General features: G+C 35.2%; 2 protein-coding genes across 2 annotated transcripts; both read left to right on the plus strand.

The window, feature by feature from the left end:
• Positions 1-9,922: 9,922 nt before the first annotated feature.
• On the plus strand, positions 9,923-10,608 carry LOC145000664 (uncharacterized). Its single transcript, XM_078959926.1, has one exon. The coding sequence runs from the start codon at positions 9,964-9,966 to the stop codon at positions 10,486-10,488; it is 525 nt and encodes a 174-aa protein (XP_078816052.1). The 5' UTR covers positions 9,923-9,963; the 3' UTR covers positions 10,489-10,608.
• Positions 10,609-15,998: 5,390 nt separating this feature from the next.
• On the plus strand, positions 15,999-16,688 carry LOC145000671 (uncharacterized). Its single transcript, XM_078959934.1, has one exon. It carries the CDS (start codon positions 16,039-16,041, stop codon positions 16,561-16,563), a length of 525 nt encoding a protein of 174 aa, XP_078816060.1. The 5' UTR covers positions 15,999-16,038; the 3' UTR covers positions 16,564-16,688.
• Positions 16,689-17,931: the final 1,243 nt, after the last annotated feature.

The raw sequence follows: 17,931 nt of genomic DNA on the forward strand, positions 1-17,931 counted from the left end.
AATATAACTAATTATCATAATTATTCCCCATAGATTTAATTAGTCTCTTTTGATCACAAAATTAATTCCAAATTAGTTCTTGATCAATACTAATTAAAACATACGATTTCATATTAATATATTATAATTTATAATATATTAATAAATCATATATAACATTTCTCTCAAGAGTCCGTCCTAACAAATTATCCTGATGATATGCGACCCAAATGGACCATGCTACTCTCAGGTCGAGTACATAGCAATAATAGTTATCGGTTTAGACATCTAATCAACGGCATATCATCATGACAATTTGATAGGATGGACTTTTAAGAAGAAGTTATTTATGGCTTATTAATATATTATAAGTTCTAATATATTAATATGAAATCATATTATTTAATTAGTATTGATCAAGAAATAATTTGAAATTAATTTTGATTAAAAGAGACTGATTAAATATAAGGGGTTGGCTTGGTAAATCATTCATTCTTATAAAGTGGGCTTATGATCCATAGTTCTTCATGTTGGGCTAAACCCATGTGGTAACCCATGGATACTCCATGAAAGTTTAACCCATGGAGCATGAGGAATATGGAAAGTCATTAGGGGTTACATGGTGTAACTCTAGTTTGCCACACTATATAAGAACCCCTTTAACTCATGAAATCGGCACTTAAGTGGAATACTAGAGGGCTAGCCTATTTGTGTGTGCAAGGAATCTCTCCTCATGTTATCCTTTGTTCTAGGTGTATTGTGATTCCAGTTGAGGCATTCATACTATTTCTGCTAAGGTCTTGAAAGTCCAAGAAACAACCTATAAAGAAAAGGTATGTTATCTAACTTGTTTTATTACCCAAGTATCAAAGTTTTGTATGCTAGATAGGGTAATACCTTGGAAAGTTCAAGTTTGCATGTATATTAGAGAAAACATAGATCCAAGGTATTTAGGGTTTCATGTACACCATAGGAGTGTTAGAATGTTCAAAACCCAAAAATGTGTGTGTGTGTGTGTGTATATATATATATATATGTATATATATCGGGTTTTGGATACTCACAACAGTCCACAATAGTGCCAAACTAAAGATCAAAGGATTACTTGCTAGATCATTGCCTCCTTCTCACTAACTTCCCTTTCTTTTGCTCCAAAGTGCCACACTAGCTCACAATATGAGAGGAAATTAGATTAGGGCTCACAAGGTCGATATTAGGGTTTGGAGGCTAATAAATGGTCAGTCTCAAAGGCTTAAGGAGATTATATAGGTTGTAAACCCTAAAATTTAGGGTTTCATGTTCAGCCACCAACTCATCGAGTTAAGGTCTTCCAGCTTGTCGAGTAGGTTTTATGGAATACATGTCCTTCTTGATTTTACACGACGAGTTGGGGCCTCCTAACTCGTTGAGTACGACTTATAAAATGCATAAATTCCTAAGATTTCATACCTGGGAATCCGGATATTACAACTCTCCTCCACTTAAACTAGGTTTTGTCCTTGAAGCCTACTGCAGTGAACAAATCCCGATAATGCTCCCGCATCTTAGCCTCCGGCTCTCAGGTCCACTCGGATCCCCTCTGATGCTGCCACTATACATTTACCAAAGGTATCTCCTTGTTGAACAGAACCTTTACCTTTCTTTCTAAAGCAACCACCAACCTCTCAACATAATTCAGACGTTCATCAACTTGAATGTCGTCCAATGATACTACCGTGTCCTCGTCCAATACATACTTCCGCAACTAGGAAACGTGGAAGGTGCTATGAATCTGACTGAACTCCTCCGGAGATCCAATGTATACGCTACTTTGCCAATCTTGGCAATGATCCGAGATGGCCCAATATATCGAGGACCCAACTTTCCCCTCTTCCTAAAACGGATCACACCCTTACAGGGTGAGACCCTTTGGAGCACCATGTCACCGATCTGAAACTCCAACTCAGATCGACGCCGATCAGCGTAACTCTTCTATCGACTATAGGCAGTCTGTAATTGTTGCCTGATCTGCTGAATCATCTCGGTAGTCTGTAGAACCACCTCGGCCCGCCCCATGACCCTGTGACTAGCCTCGCCCCAACATATTGGGTTATGACATCTCTGTACATACAACAGCTCAAAAGGTGGAGCACCAATGTTGGAATGAAAGCTGTTGTTGTAGGATAACTCTGCAAGGGGTAGGTAGGAGTCTCATCTCCCACCAAAAATCAACGATGAAGTCCCGCAACTTATCCTCGAGGGTGTGAATGGTCCGCTCGCTCTGACCATCGGTCTGTAGATGATAAGCGGTGTTAAAATGCGGTCTCGATCCCACAAAAAACATAAGGATGTAACTTTTTGTGTGGGAATTAAACAATACATATGCACGTAATAATGTTCAGATGTATATAAACAAAGAAAAAAACATTAGGATGTAAATATGAATATATGTGTTAAAAGTACCATTTTTAATTAAAAGTATTATAACATAGTATTTCAAACCACAAATGAAAAATACAAGTCATAAAAATTGAAATACTTCAACTAGCAAAAACAAACATTCATAATTGACTACAAGCAAATTGAACATACTAAAAAAACTAAATGTTCATTCCATACGACCTCGATCCCAAAAAAAAAAATAATGAAAGGCAAATAAAGCTTCTTCCAAGAACTCCCTAAAGAACGAACTTCATCATTTTTCCTATAATAACAAAAAATAAGACAAGTACAATATAACATGTATTTGTGTATCTTAAATGAAAGAAGTAACATAGTAATTTGTTTGTTTCTAGCAATTAACGCATAAAAATAACCAGAGAAAATAACAAGTAAAAGAAATAGATACATACTTTGCTTATTTCTTGCATTTCTTTATAAATACAAGTAATATACTTAAAATTCCTGTACTGTTCTTGCAACATTCTTATATTTCTTTACCAATAGTATTATATATCAATACATAACATGATGTAAGCAATTTACATGCAACACCTGTGTTCCAGATTGGTTAAGCTAACCTTTATCAAGAACCAAAGATAATGTTTTGGAGGAAACCTTGTGTCACGACATGGTGCAAGGATGCCCACAACATGGCACTGATAACATGGATTATGTGTCTTGGTGGACCACCATGGCATGGCCAAGGATGGCCACAATGTGGCAATTGTTCTAGCCTAAGCTGATGGTTAGTTTTGGGTTTGCTTTGTATTTAATCCCCTCTAAGACATTTCTAGGGTTCATTACCAACATCTAACACCCATATACCTCATCGAAACCTATCTCTCACTCCCTTGGTGATTTATGGTGATTGGAAATTTCCCATATTATTGTTTATATGAGAGCCACGAATTAGCGAAGGAAGGCCACGATGTGGACGTTGACTGAAGTCAACGTTGGATGTTGGCTTTGACGTTGACTTTTGACATGGGATGATTTTTTGTCATGATGGTTGGTTTTAGTATGTAGACTATAGGTGGACCTTGTATGATGTGATAGGAGTGTTGTAGCAACAGTTGCAAGGCTTTGAGTTGTGGTTTAGTTGATGTGTGAGTCAAGTGAGTCTCTTCACTATACATGTTGGTCGAAGGCACCAATGTCAGCCCACTATGATGTGTTATGTAGGATTCTAGCTGTCTTTGTGATGCTTGCATTGTATGTTGGGCTAGGTCCCATGGCATGTATATAGGTTTGGGTCCATTTTCATGAGTGGGCTAGGCCCATTGTATATTGGGCTAGGTCCATTTTATGATGGCTAGGCCCATTTATATGTTGGGTTGGGCCTATTGATTAGGAAGGGATTGGGCCATTATTATGGTGTGGGCCCAATGTCTAAGCTTGGACTAATGATATTTATGGTATGTGGTATTTTGAGGAACTCACTAAGCTTTGTGCTTACGTTTATATGTTTATGGTTTCAAGTACATCCGTTTGCAAAGGGAAGGGCCCGACATGAATGGACATCATCCCCCAGTGTTTTCGCCATTGGCTATTTATGACTTTTACTCTGATGTTCAAAATGATATAATCACTTGATTGGTTTTGGAACAACTCATTTGTATGGTTTAAGATTTTTAAAATGAAAATTTTACTATGAAGTTTTGGGATGTTACAAGTTGATATCAGGGCCTTGGTTTAAGGGATTAGGGCACACTTTTGGGTTTGTCTGAACTCAAACTGACGTATTGATAATCGTTTTGAAATAAAATGAATTTTCTAAAAGATTTTTGATAAAGAAAAAGTGGGTGTGATGTGTGTAATCATCCGAGCTCAAGTAAGTGAATCCTAGAATGCCATACATGTTGATATGTTAGATGATATGGAATGTTTTCATGCTAGGATAAAGCTATGGATACCTTCAAGAATTACATGATAGATTGGCCTAATATGTGATGTCTTGTAGCCTAGGAGGAATTTGATACTATGTTAGATTTGGAATCTATAATCGTGGAAGTGATTGCTAAGCGTATTCTTTAAAAATTAGATGCGATCAGGATCATATAGCGCTTGAATGACAAATTTTGCTTTATTTTCTGTTTCTCTTCTGGTTGTTGTCCTAGGCTAGAATCATTTATTTGCCAATCTATTTGATCCTGATCTGCGTATAATTTTCATGCATAAGGTAACCGACAGTAAGTGTGGTAGTTCCTAGCATGGTAGTAGCAATTGATTTTGGATGCCATTCTGATTGATTTTTGGCTTCACTACAAGAAAAATACCTTGTGTTGACGACCTCTATGCCGATGACAAAAGTTGTCGCTAAAAATTAAGCTATGCAGACGACTTTTTGTTCGTATATAGTTGACCAGAATTTTTTAAACTTGGTATCTATGCCGACAACTTGTCGTCGCCATAGCTTAGGCGGGAAACAAAAAGGCTTTACGCGGTTTTCTGAAAACTTATCCCGACGACATGTTGTCGGAATAGGTTAGATAAATATATTTTCTGTTTATTTATAACTTTTGTTGCTGGAAAAAGAAAACGATGTCGTTTCTTGAAAGTTATCCAGATGAGATATCGTCGGTGTAGAGTTTTATTTATAATAAGAAATAGATTTGTCTCTCATTTGCAGCACCGCACAACTCCCGATTCTCCCAAGTAACAGGCAATTCCGGCCACCTTTTTCACCGTTGCACCACCCTTTTCACTGTCGGTCTTTGGTAAATAGTTTTCTCTGGTTTATTTTTTGTTTTGGTGCGATTTTCTCTGTCGATTTGATTAAGATATATTTTTTTTATATTTTCAATTATAAGTTGCAAAGGAAGAGGGTGAGAAGTGGAAGTATGTGACAAAAGAAACGAGCAGCAAATTTCATACATTCTTTTTCTTTCTTGTCTGATTAGCTCTTTTGTTGAATCGTATCTAATGAGTTTTTGTTTTCCAAATCTTGATTATTATTTTTCAGGAAAAGAAAACCTTTTACTACAAGGGTAGTTGAACTTAAAGAAGAATACCAAAAGGTTTTGGAGACCCCAAATGATGCTGAAAATGAAAATGAAAATGAAAATGAAAAAAATGGTAAGTACTTCATGGGTTTTTGGTTTTGTATATTCATGATTTGTAGTGATTATAAATGGATAATATGATCTGTACTTTATGATTTATTGTAAGTACTTCATGGGATTTTTGGTTTTGTGTATTCTTGATTTGTAGTGATTATAAATGGATAATCTGATGTGTACTTTATGATTTACAGGAAGCAGAAACACTTGAAGACAATGAGGATGAGAATGAGAATGAATCATCTCAAGAAAAAAAGGAAGTGACTGTTGATAATGACTAGAATAGTAAATTTTTTTGTTTTGGATATTAATGTTTCTGAATCTTGTATGATGATTGTTCATATTGAATAGAATAGAATCTAATTTTGGGTGTCTTCATATTAATCCTTGGCTGTTTCTATACTAAATCTTTCATTATTTGGACCAAATTGGACATAGATTTAATAGTGTGATAAACCTTCAATTTCTAATTAGATTTTAATTGATACTAAGGATGGAAATGGGGCGGGTTTGGGGCAGGCTTAACCATCCCTGTCCCCATCCCCGAGTGACTAACCTCGTCCCCATCCTCATCTCCATTCCCGATGGATGAGGAGAATCAAATCTCATCCCCTTTGTATTTTGGGCTATTCCGCAGCCCATCCTAAACCCATCCCCAATCTATCAATATAATAAACTCAATTTACACAAAAAACCAAGTTTAATAAGCGATCAAAACCAGATGTCATAATTAGATTATGTTCACATTAATCATAAAGCTTAACAAACATCAAAACGAAAAGTGACAATTTGGGATATTGATCGTCGGACGAAGTGATGATTGACAAAATCTTAGAATTGGGAACATAATTTGATATACGGAATCTATCTCAGATAGTCTAATCATTCGTTTTGGTGGACATAGTTCAAATTCAATAAATGATATATATATATATATATATATATATATATATATATATATATATATATATATATATATATATATATAGTCATAAAAGCGGGGGCGGAGCGGGGCAGATTCGGGATTGTTATACCTGGCCTCGGCCCCATCCCCGGTTTTAGCATAATGGGGATCCCCGATCCCGTACCCGATACCTGTTTTGGCGGGGAATACATATCCCCGATTGGGGTGGGTCAACCGGGTTCCCCATCGGGTCAGGTGAAATTTCCATCCCTAATTGATACTGCTTTTGTCCCGACGACATATCGTCGGTTCAAGTAAATAATAAAACTTTATTTTTTTTGAAAATCAATCCCGACAAAGCTTGTACAGACGACATGTCATTAGTATGGGGGTAGCTATCCAGACGACATCTAAACCGATGACTTTTTCCACCTATATCGACGGGGCTATTCCGACGACTCTGTACCGACGAGTTGTCGTCGGTATAAGCTATCCCGACAACTTGTCATCGGCATAGGGTGATTAAAAAAGTCGTCGACATAGTGGTAGATTCGTGTAGTGCTTGGAGTGTTACTGCATGAATGTTGCTTACTTTGTGCTTTGTGGGACTCTTGTTTATGTGAGTTAACTATTAAGTGAATACGTTAACTTACATGCTAAATAATCTTGGTGTTATTGATTTGGCCCTATTATGCAGCTATCGTCTAAGTCTAATGGTTGGATGGTTGAGTCTTTTAGTCAAACGACTGTTTTTGAATAATATTTAAAATAAATAATATAATATAATACGAAAAAAACTAAAAATCAGAAATGTAAGACATTAAATCTAAAAAGTTATTTATTAAAGTACAATTCGATAATATAAAAGTAGGTTTTTTTTTTTTACATTAACTATCTTTGTTTTAATCATCAAAAACATCAAAATACCTACCTGAAATTGAGTAAGAAATTAATTTCAAGTTGTCTTCATTTTCAATATTGTTTTTTGAATAATTTACCGGACTTAGGATGTAAAGTTGTATTACATGATTATATTTTAAGAAATATACTGTTGTTAGTTTCTTTTTGCTCGTTGAGTGTGTGTGTGTGTGTATATATATATATATACACACACACACACACACATTTGGGAGGTAAGGGAAATGTTGTTGAATTATTCATAAACAACCAATCGTGTGATACACATTTACATATGAGGTAACGTATTCAAAAATTAGATTTATTATCCTACGCTAGTGAATTTATTAAAATGTTAAACGACCTCATAGGTTTACATCTAACATGATTAAGAATGCGAGACAAATTATTACTTACATTGTTTGGCTGGAACGACCTCATAGGTTTACATCTAACATGATTATATATTTAAAAATATATGGTTGTTAGTCACAATTTTATTCTTATGCAAAGTGTGATACCAATTGGAGTTAGAAGGTTTTTGGACAAGGATACTTATGCACCAACAATAGAGCTTTGTATGTTTTTAAACAACTTTGCTCGAGAACACTGATGATGAAGAATACGGGGGAAGTGAAGGCAACATTTATTAGAATCTTATTTGAATTAGAAGTGATATGTCGTCTTGGGTATTTTGACATTGTGATTCATTTAGTTTTTCATCTACCTACGAATATATTTGCAGATCCTCGTATGTATAAGATTGATGTATCATTTAGAAAACTATATGAAAAAACTTAAAAATTATGTCATAAATAAAGAGTGGTTGGAAGGTTATATAGCTAATGGTTGGGTCACTAATGAATCATTACAATTTTGTTCGATATATCTTGAAGATGTAGTGACATGATTCAATCATCCTAAAAAAAAAACAACGAGAATGTTGTCATAGAAGAAACAAAGTTGGAATGTGTTCTATTTTTTCATAGTTCGTGAAAAAACCTTAATGGGTTCAATGTTTTTTTTATTTCTTTGAGCTTATTCTTACTCTCTAAATAATAATAATAATAATAATAATAATAATAATAATAATAATTAATTAATTTCGGATCACGATAACCTATTAAAATATTTAAACTTTGTATACTTTTTAAACGTGTTTTGCATATATTTCTCTTATTTGACAAAGAACAACCACAAGCCATTTAGTTTAGTATCATTTCTAGTAACTTTAGACATATAATTTATCTATTCTGAAATCTTATGCTAGTTCATGTCAAATATTCAAAATTATGTGAAGGATAAGCCACATGCATTAATCCATTACCAATCCATCAGATCTCCCGCAATTCGTCTACCATGCAAATGACGTATTTCGTCAGTCGTTAATCAAAATACCTATGTATGTGGTGTTTTGTGGTACTTCTACAAGTTTCAAACATTTATGGTTATAAGTTGCACTCTGGTAATGTAAAATGTTACAAGGATATTTTTTGGTTCTCTATTTTGGACGTCCTTATTAAATTGGTTCGTATAAATGGTTCATATAAAACCAAATATAAAAATCATTAGTTTTCTTTGAGTATATATATGATTTGTTTACTAACCGGTTTGTTACTAATTATTTTTCCTTCTTGCCAGCAAAATATAAAAAATGTATAACAATCATTAACTAATAGTTGCTTCCCAACAAAAATCTGTCATTTTAAAATGCTCATAATATATGCTATTAAACATTTAAAGTGTGTTTGGCTGCTATATATTTCGCTAGACTAACAACATTTTCATATAATTAACTTTTATTTACCGTCGTAGAAATATGCCGCTGATCTAACAACTCTAGAATGTCGTGGCTAATAATTTCTATTTAGAATTCGTTTTATATTGAATTTACTTACAATTTTTTTAAAATTATAATTAAGGGTATTGAATCCTAATATCTTGAGTCAGTTAATACACATATTCCTCGCCTGCTTCAAAGCAATTTTTTATTGACTATATTTATATTTAAGATGCCAAAAATCTTTCATGTGACAAACATTGAAATCATGGGAATGATTCGACAAATATTGAAATCATGGGAATGATTCGAAGTCCCTCTCTTCTAATTATTCTATGATAGCGTGACTTACATCCATTTAGAAAATGGAAAAACGTAAATGTGGTCTGTGACTTTAGTAGACATTTACTGGACATTGAAAGGGTTTGATGTTTTCACCTCTTCTTTGTAATCCGTAACTTTTATAAAATTATTGCATACTAACTTTTTCTTTATTTTTCATTGTAGCCGACCCATTTATATATAAAACATAAAATATATTCAGTTTTAGAAAACTATACAGAAGCAAAAATGTATTTCCATAAACCTACATGCAAAGCACATATACCACGCAATTTGAATATTTAGAAGATATATATAAGACTAAAAAAGATTTGAACAACAGATATATAAGATAATATATATACCCTGTTAAATTTTAATCCATTGAAGCACATATATATTTTTTATTTGCAATTAGTATAATGCATCTGGGTTGGTGGCAGCAAAAACTATAACATACTAATTTGACTCAATTACTAACTGGAATATATTTAAACAAAAAATATTACTCCACAGAGACCTATATAATGTTCCATTGTACCCTTACTCTATCACACTCTTCCTTCACCATAATTGACAAAGTTTTCATAACCGATTTCGGCATGGCATCAAAGAGTAATGTGTCCGTTGTTCTGGTCATAGCTTTCAACCTTTTATTCTGCGTCATGGTTAGTGGCTGTGAGACGTCCGACATACCAGAACCCAACCTCAATCCAAATAAAAAACCCAACCCAAACCCCAATCCCTACTCCAACCCCATCCCTAACACTAACCAAAACCCCAACCCCAACACTAACACGAACCACACCCCCAACCCCAATCCCAACTCTAACCCGAACACAGTACCAAACACAAACCCAAATACAGAAACCTGCCCTAGAGACGCCTTGAAACTGGGGGTTTGTGCTAATCTTCTTGGGGGATTGGTCAAAGTTGAGTTAGGCTCACCACCGGTGAAGCCATGTTGCTCTCTCATCCAAGGACTTGCCGACCTTGAGGCTGCTGTCTGTTTGTGCACTGCAATCAAAGCCAACGTCCTAGGGATCAATCTTAATGTACCATTATCTCTTAGCTTGCTCCTTAATGTCTGTGGTGGTGAAGTCCCAAATGGTTTTGTATGTTCCTAGTTTGATTTAATTTATACAATATGAATCAATGTGTTTGCTAAATTAAGTGTACCATGTGTGAAGTCAATACTTCGTGGGTAACAATTCAGTCCTTTCTTTTGCAATAAAATGTTTTTCTTATATCATGTATATTTATATTATTTATATGCTACTTTAATGCATGCTTAATATTTAATTTTGTAAGTGGAAGATAAATGATCCATCATACACTTATTTGTACTAATCTATCCAACCAAGTTTAAATGAAACTAAACTTAATGTAACGGCTAGAAATCTATGAAAAAGAAACCACTATTGTGGCATCTCTAAACAAATTGTCAATCACAAGCATCAATATGATGAAAATATTCATGGATTATAAGCCCAACACATATAAATATAACTAATTATCATAATTATTCCCCATAGATTTAATTAGTCTCTTTTGATCACAAAATTAATTCCAAATTAGTTCTTGATCAATACTAATTAAAACATACGATTTCATATTAATATATTATAATTTATAATATATTAATAAATCATATATAACATTTCTCTCAAGAGTCCGTCCTAACAAATTATCCTGATGATATGCGACCCAAATGGACCATGCTACTCTCAGGTCGAGTACATAGCAATAATAGTTATCGGTTTAGACATCTAATCAACGGCATATCATCATGACAATTTGATAGGATGGACTTTTAAGAAGAAGTTATTTATGGCTTATTAATATATTATAAGTTCTAATATATTAATATGAAATCATATTATTTAATTAGTATTGATCAAGAAATAATTTGAAATTAATTTTGATTAAAAGAGACTGATTAAATATAAGGGGTTGGCTTGGTAAATCATTCATTCTTATAAAGTGGGCTTATGATCCATAGTTCTTCATGTTGGGCTAAACCCATGTGGTAACCCATGGATACTCCATGAAAGTTTAACCCATGGAGCATGAGGAATATGGAAAGTCATTAGGGGTTACATGGTGTAACTCTAGTTTGCCACACTATATAAGAACCCCTTTAACTCATGAAATCGGCACTTAAGTGGAATACTAGAGGGCTAGCCTATTTGTGTGTGCAAGGAATCTCTCCTCATGTTATCCTTTGTTCTAGGTGTGTTGTGATTCCAGTTGAGGCATTCATACTATTTCTGCTAAGGTCTTGAAAGTCCAAGAAACAACCTATAAAGAAAAGGTATGTTATCTAACTTGTTTTATTACCCAAGTATCAAAGTTTTGTATGCTAGATAGGGTAATACCTTGGAAAGTTCAAGTTTGCATGTATATTAGAGAAAACATAGATCCAAGGTATTTAGGGTTTCATGTACACCATAGGAGTGTTAGAATGTTCAAAACCCAAAAATGTGTGTGTGTGTGTGTGTATATATATATATGTATATATATCGGGTTTTGGATACTCACAACAGTCCACAATAGTGCCAAACTAAAGATCAAAGGATTACTTGCTAGATCATTGCCTCCTTCTCACTAACTTCCCTTTCTTTTGCTCCAAAGTGCCACACTAGCTCACAATATGAGAGGAAATTAGATTAGGGCTCACAAGGTCGATATTAGGGTTTGGAGGCTAATAAATGGTCAGTCTCAAAGGCTTAAGGAGATTATATAGGTTGTAAACCCTAAAATTTAGGGTTTCATGTTCAGCCACCAACTCATCGAGTTAAGGTCTTCCAGCTTGTCGAGTAGGTTTTATGGAATACATGTCCTTCTTGATTTTACACGACGAGTTGGGCCTCCCAACTCGTCGAGTACGACTTATAAAATGCATAAATTCCTAAGATTTCATACCTGGGAATCCGGATATTACAACTCTCCTCCACTTAAACTAGGTTTTGTCCTTGAAGCCTACTGCAGTGAACAAATCCCGATAATGCTCCCGCATCTTAGCCTCCGGCTCTCAGGTCCACTCGGATCCCCTCTGATGCTGCCACTATACATTTACCAAAGGTATCTCCTTGTTGAACAGAACCTTTACCTTTCTTTCTAAAGCAACCACCAACCTCTCAACATAATTCAGGCGTTCATCAACTTGAATGTCGTCCAATGATACTACCGTGTCCTCGTCCAATACATACTTCCGCAACTAGGAAACGTGGAAGGTGCTATGAATCTGACTGAACTCCTCCGGAGATCCAATGTATACGCCAGTTTGCCAATCTTGGCAATGATCCGAGATGGCCTAATATATCGAGGACCCAACTTTCCCCTCTTCCTAAAACGGATCACACCCTTACAGGGTGAGACCCTTTGGAGCACCATGTCACCGATCTGAAACTCCAACTCAGATCGACGCCGATCAACGTAACTCTTCTATCGACTATAGGCAGTCTGTAATTGTTGCCTGATCTGCTGAATCATCTCGGTAGTCTGTAGAACCACCTCGGCCCGCCCCATGACCCTGTGACCAGCCTCGCCCCAACATATTGGGTTATGACATCTCTGTACATACAACAGCTCAAAAGGTGGAGCACCAATGTTGGAATGAAAGCTGTTGTTGTAGGATAACTCTGCAAGGGGTAGGTAGGAGTCTCATCTCCCACCAAAAATCAATGATGAAGTCCCGCAACTTATCCTCGAGGGTGTGAATGGTCCGCTCGCTCTGACCATCGGTCTGTAGACGATAAGCGGTGTTAAAATGCAGTCTCGATCCCACAAAAAACATAAGGATGTAACTTTTTGTGTGGGAATTAAACAATACATATGCAAGTAATAATGTTCAGATGTGTATAAACAAAGAAAAAAACATAAGGATGTAAATATGAATATATGTGTTAAAAGTACCATTTTTAATTAAAAGTATTATAACATAGTATTTCAAACCACAAATGAAAAATACAAGTCATAAAAATTGAAATACTTCAACTAGCAAAAAAAAAAACATTCATAATTGACTACAAGCAAATTGAACATACTAAAAAAACTAAATGTTCATTCCATACGACCTCGATCCCAAAAAAAAAAATAATGAAAGGCAAATAAAGCTTCTTCCAAGAACTCCCTAAAGAATGAACTTCATCATTTCTTCCTATAATAACAAAAAATAAGACAAGTACAATATAACATGTATTTGTTTATCTTAAATGAAAGAAGTAACATAGGAATTTGTTTGTTTCTAGCAATTAACGCATAAAAATAACTAGAGAAAATAACAAGTAAAAGAAATAGATACATACTTTGCTTATTTCTTGCATTTCTTTATAAATACAAGTAATATACTTACAATTCCTGTACTGTTCTTGCAACATTCTTATATTTCTTTACCAATAGTATTATATATCAATACATAACATGATGTAAGCAATTTACATGCAACACCTGTGTTCCAGATTGGTTAAGCTAACCTTTATCAAGAACCAAAGATAAAGTTTTGGAGGAAACCTTGTGTCACGACATGGTGCAAGGATGCCCACGACATGGCACTGATAATATGGATTATGTGTCTTGGTGGACCACCATGGCATGGCCAAGGATGGCCACAACGTGGCAATTGTTCTAGCCTAAGCCGATGGTTAGTTTTGGGTTTGCTTTGTATTTAATCCCCTCTAAGACATTTCTTGGGTTCATTACCAACATCTAACACCCATATACCTCGTAGAAACCTATCTCTCACTCCCTTGGTGATTTATGGTGATTGGAAATTTCCCATATTATTGTTTATATGAGAGCCACGAATTAGCGAAGGAAGGCCACAATGTGGACGTTGACTGAAGTCAACGTTGGATGTTGGCTTTGACGTTGACTTTTGACATGGGATGATTTTTTGTCATGATGGTTGGTTTTAGTGTGTAGACTATAGGTGGACCTTGTATGATGTGATAGGAGTGTTGTAGCATCAGTTGCAAGGCTTTGAGTTGTGGTTTAGTTGATGTGTGAGTCAAGTGAGTCTCTTCACTATACATGTGGGTCGAAGGCACCAATATCAGCCCACTATGATTTGGTCCCAAATCACACCTTAATCCCTAATACCCTTAATATGACACAATATATGGAGAAATCAAGATGGAAGAAGCAAATTGAAGATGAACTCGGTAGATGGTGTAAGGGGCGAAGAAGAAAAGGCAGCAAACAGAAAGCAAGTGAGAAGAATGAAGTTCTGCGTGCGTTTTTTTTATATGCGTCCGCCTTTAGCAGCGACAATTAGGTTATTACCGGCGACTCTTATCAATAGCAGTGACAATCTGGAGGGAAGGGTACCACATCATTTTTTAGTGCATTATTAGTGGCGACATTTTCAACCTTTAGCGGCGACACATATGTTGCCGGTATTAAGTTAGTCCGGATAAGGGTACCCTAACCATTGGATTTGATATTTGATCGAACGGTGTAGATGTAACGGAATGGGAAGACACGGATTCACGTGATCACCCTTTAGCGGCAACGTTATTAGGGGCTTTTAGCGGTGACACTTTCTAGAGTCGCCACTAAAAGTCTCTGTCGCCGGTAATAGCGTCGCCGCTAAATAGTGATTTTCTTGTAGTGTATAATGTCGTCCAAACTATAAAATTTTGTTCGAAGTTTAAAATAATAATAATAATAATAATAATAATAATAATAATAAAAAATTAAAAATAAATTTAAAAAAGAAAAACAATAATAACAACAAAAGAAATAAGACAAAAAATCAAATCAAAAGGTGGAATTGGAAAAATGATAGGGTACTTATAGAAAACCCCTTTGGATATCAGGAGATTTACTTAGAATTTTGTTAAAATTATAATTAAGGGTCTTCAATCTTGATATATAGAGTCAGTTAATACATATATCCTCGCCTGCTTCAAAGGAACTGCTTATTGACTGTATTTATATTTAAGATGCCCAAAATCTTTCATGTGACAAACATTGAAATCATGGGATTGATTCGATGTCCCTCTCTTCTAATTATTCTATGATTCTCTTCTAATTATTCTATGATAGCGTGACTTGCATCCATTTAGAAAATGGAAAAACGTAAACGTGGTCTGTAGCTTTAGTGGACATTTACTGGACATTTAAGGGTTTGATGTTTTCACCTCTTCTTCGTAATTGGTAACTTTTACAAAATTATTGCTATCTTTTCTTTATTTTTCATTGTAGCCGACCCCTGTATATATAAAACATAAATATATATTCAGTTTTAGAACAGTACGTATACAGAAACAAAATGTATTTCCGAAGTTACCCTACATGCAAAGCACATACCTGTTAAAGATTTGAACATATATATCAGACTAAAAAAAGATTTGAACAACAGATATATAAGATAATATATATACCCTGTTAAAGTTTAATCCGTTGGAGCACATATATATTTTTTATTTGCAATTAGTATAATGCATCTGGTTTTGTTCAAAAAAAAAGAAGGACTTTCAACGTACGCTTTGATGTGCATGGGTTGGTGGCAGCAAAAACTATAACATGCTAATTTGACTCAATTACTAACTGGAATATATTTAAACAAAAAATATTACTCCACAGAGACCTATATAATGTTCCATTGTACCCTTACTCTATCACACTCTTCCTTCACCATAATTGACAAAGTTTTCATAACCGATTTCGGCATGGCATCAAAGAGTAATGTGTCCGTTGTTCTGGTCATAGCTTTCAACCTTTTATTCTGCGTCATGGTTAGTGGCTGTGAGACGTCCGACATACCAGAACCCAACCTCAATCCAAATAAAAAACCCAACCCAAACCCCAATCCCTACTCCAACCCCATCCCTAACACTAACCAAAACCCCAACCCCAACACTAACACGAACCACACCCCCAACCCCAATCCCAACTCTAACCCGAACACAGTACCAAACACAAACCCAAATACAGAAACCTGCCCTAGAGACGCCTTGAAACTGGGGGTTTGTGCTAATCTTCTTGGGGGATTGGTCAAAGTTGAGTTAGGTTCACCACCGGTGAAGCCATGTTGCTCTCTCATCCAAGGACTTGCCGACCTTGAGGCTGCTGTCTGTTTGTGCACTGCAATCAAAGCCAACGTCCTAGGGATCAATCTTAATGTACCATTATCTCTTAGCTTGCTCGTTAATGTCTGTGGTGGTGAAGTCCCAAATGGTTTTGTATGTTCCTAGTTTGATTTAATTTATACAATATGAATCAATGTGTTTGCTAAATTAAGTGTACCATGTGTGAAGTCAATACTTCGTGGGTAACAATTCAGTCCTTTCTTTTGCAATAAAATGTTTTTCTTATATCATGTATATTTATATGCTACTTTAATGCATGCTTAATATTTAATTTTGTAAGTGGAAGATAAATGATCCATCATACACTTATTTGTACTAATCTATCCAACCAAGTTTAAATGAAACTAAACTTAATGTAACGGCTAGAAATCTATGAAAAAGGAACCACTTTTTAAAAATGGACATAATATTGAAATAAGTAGGAATAAAACATAATTCCACCCATTTTTATTGTTCAATCGGTTATAAACCTTGTTTCACAAAAGCAGTTGGGAAATATGATAAAATAATATATATATATATATATATATATATATATATATATATATATATATATATATATATATATATATATATATATATATATATATATATATGTAAAAGTAAGTTCATGCGAAAACATAAATATTTTACGAAAATTTGAAAACAAAATTTATCTTATAAAAATTAAACAGATGTACTATAAAAAGTAAATTTATTAACAATAAATTTGTAACACCCCAAATTCCAGAGGTGTTGTTGAAGGGCTTAAATTGTAAATTAAGGAAAGGGACTCGACGAGTAGGCATGCTTACTCGACGAGTCAGAGCGGGATTTGTTGCGGGTTTAAGTGGCCAACTCGTCGAGTCGGTGGCTTGTACTTGACGAGTTGGTGCTGAAGGGAGAAAACCCTAATCCCGGGGGTTGTGCCCTATATAAAGCACATTATAACCCATCATCAGCCTCTTTGCTACCCTTTTGGGATCCAGAAGCCCTAATTTCAGTTGTGAGAAGACTTGGAAGCAAATTGGTGTGATTTGTGAAGGGATTTTGAAGATCAAGAAGCTTGGATCAAGGAGACTTGAAGAGATCCGGATTATACTTCAGTGGGAGGTCATTTTGGAGGCAAGGAATCGTTATCCTTGGCCTTCTCCTTTATAGTTCCATTTTCATGGTGTTTTGGGGTTTGGTTGGAGAAATATTGTTGAGATCTTGAAGCATGAGTTAGATCTGGAATTGAAACTCCAGATCTGAGTTCTATATGGATCATTGATGCAGAAAGCCTTTCTAGTTGTTATGCAAAAGCCTTTCCCCAAGAGTTAAGTCCCTTTCTAGCTTGGTTTTTGGTATTATGGGGCAAGAAGCACGTAAAAGTAGCAACTTAATGTTGCTAACGGACCTTAGAGACCCAGATCTATTGTTTGGAGCAAAGGAGTAGCTCTGTGACTCAAGATTATGGGAATGCACGTATGGACTCGGCGAGTCTAGGAGATG

The sequence above is a fragment of the Lactuca saligna genome, chromosome 6 (genome assembly GCF_052625555.1).
Source record: "Lactuca saligna cultivar CGN05327 chromosome 6, ASM5262555v1, whole genome shotgun sequence".
NCBI classification, from domain to species: domain Eukaryota; kingdom Viridiplantae; phylum Streptophyta; class Magnoliopsida; order Asterales; family Asteraceae; genus Lactuca; species Lactuca saligna.